The sequence below is a fragment of the Mytilus galloprovincialis genome, chromosome 11 (genome assembly GCF_965363235.1).
Source record: "Mytilus galloprovincialis chromosome 11, xbMytGall1.hap1.1, whole genome shotgun sequence".
NCBI classification, from domain to species: domain Eukaryota; kingdom Metazoa; phylum Mollusca; class Bivalvia; order Mytilida; family Mytilidae; genus Mytilus; species Mytilus galloprovincialis.
The window spans coordinates 33,659,605-33,666,893 of NC_134848.1; the positions used below are offsets into that span (position 1 = coordinate 33,659,605).

A 7,289-nucleotide genomic window follows, 5' to 3' on the forward strand; every position below is an offset into this window, starting at 1 on the left:
AAGCAACATATATAGACGAATAATTTATTAGTTACCCAACAAACAACAACAGAAATAAAGAATCAACAGAGGATTTAATCTTTAATTACTTTTTTTTATTATTATTTATTCGAGAGATATACATGATATAATACTTTAACTTCAAATAAATATATAATTAATCTAAAATGCACTAATCAAGCAGAAGGGGCGTAACTCGTGTTATCATACCGGCATACTGAACGGATCTAAAAAATGGTCTGACACTTTTGAATGTTGATTTTGAGTTTTGATCTGTTTCGGTCTTAACGGATCTAAACAGCTCGCTAGAAGATACAGTCTTAAAAATCTTGACATGCCTTAACGGACTAATTTACCTAATGAGACTATCGATCCAAACGGAGACTTAACGATCTGACAAGTCTTGACGTTTTCCTCTAGCGGTAAATCCAGTCAATTAAGATACAATCAGACCAAAATTACCGTTTCAGACTGAAATCGTGCTACTAGTGTCAATGACGTCAAAGGCATAACTCGGGTGATTCTTAACAAACCTCCGAAGATAGTGCTTCGCACTCTCCTCTGATATTCTATCAATTCTCTCCTTAAAATTAATACTATATAACTTTAGAACTTGGTTTTTAATATTTTGGCAGTACCAACAATGGAAAAAAACATGTCTGTTTTTACTTCTATAATTATTCGTAATTAAATAAATCAGGTGCGGATCCAGAACCTTTCCTAAAAGGGTGGGGGGGGGGGGGGCTCAAGTCATGCTTCAATGATCCCCCCCCCCTGGATCCGCCTATGTAAATGCAAAGAAAGATATCTTGGGGGGGGGAGCCCTACAGAATAGATTTAAAAATAAAAAAGACAGGACAGAGATTACAAGTAATAAAATTAATTTCATCCTTGCACCCCCCCCCCTTAAAATCAAATGGTAGCTCCCCTTTATGTTTTCCAATTTTTTTTCAGATCTGCTAGAATGATATATACCTCCATCTTTCGATTTCTTTTCTCTATAGTAGCTGCAGCTACCTCGGCCCTATTTGGTCCGGCTGCTTGGGTGGCACCTCTTCCTCTTGGTCCTCTCCCTCTTGTGTTGTCACGTCCCCTTCCTCTACCCCGTGCTCTCTCTTGATCAGCTTGAGCCGTCTCATCGCTGTTGCTGTCAGTACTTTCATTCTGTGGTGAATTCGATCTAGACCTTGAGCTCCTAGAGTCTTGAATAAATGATTATTTATAAATATATTGAAATTGACCAGATTCATATAAAAATTGCTATTGTAATAGGTTACTAGTATTTGTAGAAACGACGGTCGGTAATTCCTTGTTTAATTGACACAAAAACAGAGCTTATCCCGTCTCTCGTTTCTGGAGTATGGGGTTCTCCTTTCGTCCCTTTCTCTGGTCGGCACACTAGGGCTATCATTGTTGGAGCGAGATATGTTTCTCATGTCCGTAACGAATTTTCTTAACTTAAGATTATACTCCTCATTTATATTGTTGGCCTCTTTGGTTAGCTTAGTTTTAGCTTCTCCACTAGGTGGGCTGTTTGTGTCAAAGTAAGAAATTCCTGTGTTTAGCACAGTGCTATTCATTTCTTGCACACGGGTATCTAATATACTTAATACCGACTGATATGTCTGTTCTTTTGGCCTCTATCAGACATTTGTCCACTAGCTCTTTCAGAGCTTCACTGTTCTCTATGTTGCAATAGTTTGGCCTGAATGAAATGTTCAAACATGAAAACTTGCTATTCTCTGTCAAATTTCATTCTGTAGATCAGTGTCAGTAACGGAAATCTGGTATCATTCAATTTCCCGACTTCTGCAATAGTGTCTTTGATGATGTTCGTAAGAAGCATTTCAATGTCAATAATATGAATGATTTATTTAATAATGTTCCATTAACATAAACTCATCATAGAGGACTAAATCAAATATTGTTGCATTTTTAAAAGAAATTGGAATTTATTATAGAATATAAAAATGTTATTATATTTAAGTCGTTTTTAATATTTATCACGTTATCTTACTGTTGATTTTTATTTGTAAATAATCAATTTGCTTTAGTCTAGAATTTGATTGTATTTAAATGCCAATTAAAGTTTTCAGCCCAATTTCACGGTCCACTGAACATGGATTTTTTTTTATTTCCATTACAGTCTAGCAATACAAGAACTGGCAAAATCATCTCTGTTTGAAGGAGAGGGAGAATATAAATTTTTTTCCCATAATATCCAAAAGCTTGAATAAAATGAATATCGGCTAGCGGGGAGATTGGTGGCGCTCAGTATAACACAAGATGGCCCAGGAATGTATTTTTTAAATCAGAAGTCGTATGAGCTCATGACTGGAGAGCAAAAAAGATCTAAGAGGTCTTGAAATTGAAACCATTCCAGATACTGCAGCAAGAGATGTTCTGCAGAAGGTGAGCACAGTTTAAAAACTTCTAATTTCTATGCAGATAATTTGGCTTGCTCTTTCAATTTATCAGTCAATAAAATGAATATAACACATAGTTTAAATGTTAAAGTTTTTAATAAGATCAGTTAGCAATGGACCAAAGATATTTGGTAAGAAGTTGCAAGCCTCATTTCTATGGAACCACCCTTCATCATGGTTTGTTGACTTTTGCTTACTGTAAATTTAGAAATTATTGTGATGTCTTTATTATTGTGAAAATGCAACAGAATTGTAATTGCATTATTATTATTACCCCCGCTTTGGAAAAAAGGGGGGGTATACTGTTTTACCTCTGTCAGTCCGTCCGTCAGTCCATCCCATGAAATTTTCGTCGCATTTTTCTTAGGAACTACACATCAAGGCTTTTGAAATTTAGTATCAAGGTTTATATGAGGGAACTATACTGTGTGATGCGTTTTCAGATTCATCATTCAACAACTTCCTGTTTATGTTAAAATCAATCGGGTCCAGGACCAATCCAGTATATCTTATCATAATTCTTTCTTTTTAAATCAATTTCCTATGTGCATATATTTAGAGTAATTCAGAGCTGGTAAACTCAGTGTATGATAAATATTTCTGGTTATGGAATACATTCTTCTGCATTTATTTCCATATTTTTCTAGAAATTCACAATTGCATGATTGTAGTAGAATTTTAGCAAATTTATATAACATGCCTTTATTTATTATAGCTAAAAGAAATAAGAACCAATGGGGAAAGAGATGCCTTTCTCAATGATCATGGAGAATGGCTATTGGACCAGGGATATAATGGAGCCTGGAGATTGAAAATAGAGGACAAGGATAAAGTTGTAAACAGTTTGATGAAACAACTTCTTTTTTACAGGTATTTTTTTTTCTTTTTTTTTTTGCTCACCTGGCACAGCTGACACTTGGCATCCGTCAAATCCTTAAAAAAATATTGGCAACTGATTTTTAGGTTTTTAGGATTTTTTGCACAATGTTAAGATTGATACAAATTTAAAAAAGTATAATTAAAAAAAAATACCTCTTGACTGATGTGCTACGTTAAATTCTCAATAAAAACTTCTGATTTCAATGTTTTATTCATTATAAAGAACTGAATTTAGAAATTATTTTTACTACATGTATATATGTGAAATAAGTACATATCATTGAAAATTAACTTTTGTTTTACAGAACATCAGCTGAAATTGCACAGTTTTGCAGTGGATTAAATGATGTTTTTGGATTCTGGGATATCGTGAAGCAGAATCCTAAAACATGGAAAGGAAAGTTTTCTGCTATGCCTCAAAACATGAATAAAAGAATGTTTCAAAGTTTGTATGACATTAAATGGAGTGTCATTGGCAGCAACAGGAGAGCAGAAAAGGAGGACAGTATTTATTGCTGGGAAATATTCCTTCAAGATATTGATGGTATATATATGCTTCATGATTTTTATTTTTCACCCATAGAGGCAAATTTACAATTTCAAATAAATGTTCAATGTATTTGATACCCACCTATGGCAGATATTTTAAAATGTCCTCCCTCGGTAATATGTTTGGTTTTATGGAACAGCCCTTATTTCAAGGTTCACTTGACTTTTTAATGTGATATACAATCTATCAATATGTTTTGGTCTTCAGAAGGCCAGTTTTGTTTTACCAATATGCAACTTTTTAGAATTTTTGGTTCTCAATGCTCTTAATTTTTTTAATTTATTTGGTCTTTCAATTATTTTGATTCAAACGTCACTGATGAGTCATTTATAGATAAAACGTACGTCTGGAGTAAAATAAATTATAAGCATGGTACGTTTGATGTGTATATGTAAACTTATTGTTAAATTTGAACATTCCAAACTTTTATACAAAATTACAAATTCCAAGCTTCATAAGGCAAGCAGGGCATGTTGTCCTTTGAGCACATACTGATGTTTCTTTTGTTGTTATTTCAAATCTGATTGCAAATATCAAATAAGAAAAAGATAATGACAAAAATTTTAAACAAAAATGTGTTTCAGAGAAAGAAGTAGATGTAAGCTTTGAAGAGCTGCTATTTTTTGTAACAGGAGCAGACGAAATTCCTCCAGCTGGATTCTCCAACAACATTTAGATATCTTTTTATGATTATGACTATGATGGTAGATTACCATTTGCATCAACATGTGCATTGTCATTGTCTCTTCCACGAGGCATAAAGGATGAAGATATGATTATGACTATGATGGTAGATTACCATTTGCATCAACATGTGCATTGTCATTGTCTCTTCCACGAGGCATAAAGGATGAAGATAAATTTAAAGGTCTGCTTGTCAGATCTTTAAAGTAATCTTGTGGTTTTGGCAAGACTTAAACAATAGTATATAGGATAGGGAGAGAAAATGTGCCATGCAACAGACCACCTACAGACCCCTCAAAGAGTTGTTGCACTCTCTTTACACAAGGCATCGGATTTAACGTCCCCAATCTGACCGGACGTGACTGCGAATTAGATACATTCCGCACAGCCAAACGGACGCCCCACTTTAGCAAGCGTTTTACTGCCGGTCGGAAGAAGACCAAGTGACCATATTTCCATGAGAAATTGTTTACTTATTTTAGACCTGCTTGGACATACCAAAAAAAAACCACTTATATTCCAAAATTGCTTTGAAAGCAAAGAAGATGAGTGTCGAAGATTCTCTAAAGGAGAAAATAATTATTGTCTGGAATTATGAAAAAAACCGCTGCAATTTGGCAGATGATACTGCAACATATTATAACCGATATAGATGAACTGCCTGGACAAGCCAAGTCATTGTATCCAGAGGGGGATTTTCAGAAGTTAAGGCGACGAATGTCCGATCAGATGAAAAGGTTGACAAAAAAGAGTAAAATCACAAAAATACGGAACTCAAGAGGAAAATCCAATCGGAAAGTCCATACTAACATGGCAAAATCAAACGACAAAACACATAAAAAACGAATAGACAAGAACTGTCATATTTCGGACTTGTTACAGGCATTTTCAAATGTAGACAAAGGATGGGTCTGACCATTATCAATGATGAGTTGAAAAAAAAATCGTTGAGACGATGAAGGAAATTGAGACCATCTTGGTATTCACCCTCCCTCCTTTTTTTCGGGAGTTTGGCGTGATGAATTATATTCATATATATTTACCAGACAAAACCTTTTAGTTCTTCACAGAAATGTGGGCCATTAGATTGATTTTGTAGACGTTTGTCATTTTTTTCTGAAGCAGATAAATTTGATAAAATTTGATTTTTTTTTTCAGAATCTACATCAGGTGCAGGTACTACATTTTTTTCATTTTTCATTTCATGCTGATTGTGCCAAATACGAACTAATAGATTTACTTACTGACAAAAGAAGGAGAAGAAGAAATTTGTGATGTCTGCTCAGAGGAACAACCCAATTTTTTTGGTAAATATATTTGCTATTTATAATAACTTTAGATTGTCAGTTTCTTAAAGAATTTAAAAATAAAGAATTGATTCTATTTTTCTTTTAAATTGTTATACGATGACTGATGTACCCATATTTTGACTATTTTATTTATTGTGCGTGTCTGTTTATTTAACGCATCAATGTAAATATAACGGAATTTGATGAGACTGTCATTAAAGTGAGAGGGTTAGCGCTATAGAACCAGGTTTAATCCACCATTTTCTACATTTGAAAATGGATGTACCAAGTCAGGAATATGACAGTTCTTGTCCTTTCGTTTTTGATGCAATTTGTTATTTGATTTTGCCATGTGATTATGGATTTTCCGAATTGATTTTCCTCTTAGCTCAGTATTATTGTGATTTAACTTTTTCCAGGACGCGAGCCTCGGCTTCTGCGGCTGAAGCTTCTCTTTGTGCTTCTAGAATGTTCATATTGTAATCATGTTTGATTTGCAGAGTAGAATACTGGAATACAATGTATTTATCTTTGTTGATATTTGTTAACAAAATAATTGTATTCAGTCAATCACGAATGTATGGCAGTATGACTAGTCTTAGACTAGAGTATAAATAAATGAACTTGTAAATTTTATCCTTTTCATAATTTACAGTTGTACATCATTGTTTTTATTAATTTCAAGCTGAATATTTTATCAAAACAAAACGTTTGTTTTTATTATTAATCCACAAAAAGACAAGTATCACAATAATCAGTGATTCGAATTATTTTGTCATTGAACAATTAATTATTATTATACTGCAATCAGCTATTTTACTGTACAGATAAAGCTATACGTATAAACGTTAGCTTTATACGTCAATGACCTCGACTGACCTATTGGCCACGCCTACTTACCGGAACTACTTTCTTATAACAATGTCACGTCACTTCCTTGGGAATAGTGTCAAAAATCGTTAAACTGTCGATAAACTGTCGGTGTTAAATAATAGAAATAATTAAAAAAAATAATAGATTCGATAGTTTTGTTTTCTTACACCAATTATGTATTTGTTTTTATAATTTTTTACAATTTCAATTGATTCTTGAAAAGCCAACATATTCCAATGCCATAAACCCTCCCCCCAAACTTCGTCTGCTAAAATTTCCAGAAAATGTCGGACGAAGTCGCAAATTTCAATCTCCTGTGGTCTCCTATAAATTTATTACAAGATGAACAAGATGTAAATCCAGATATTGATGAAGATCTGGAAAATGTCCTGATCCAAATAGATATGTTGGCTGATCAAGGAAGTACTGAAGTATGTCCTGAATACTCCCTTGAAACAAACACAACTGAAACTACAAATGCATGTATTGCAACTGTTCCAAATGTCCCAACTGTTGACACAACACATGAAAACATGGAAGTTGATGAAGATAAACAGTTTGATGAAGAATTTTTACATCTTGATGACA

The 7,289-nt window shown here is 33.7% G+C and overlaps 1 protein-coding gene across 1 annotated transcript; it reads left to right on the forward strand.

Annotated features, from left to right (window-relative positions):
- The first annotated feature begins 2,175 nt into the window (after positions 1-2,175).
- On the forward strand, positions 2,176-4,613 carry LOC143051107 (G2/M phase-specific E3 ubiquitin-protein ligase-like). The gene is made up of 4 exons (XM_076224132.1): positions 2,176-2,412; positions 3,142-3,296; positions 3,611-3,849; positions 4,440-4,613. Exons 2-4 carry the CDS (start codon positions 3,274-3,276, stop codon positions 4,529-4,531), a joined length of 354 nt encoding a protein of 117 aa, XP_076080247.1. The 5' UTR covers positions 2,176-2,412; positions 3,142-3,273; the 3' UTR covers positions 4,532-4,613.
- Positions 4,614-7,289: the final 2,676 nt, after the last annotated feature.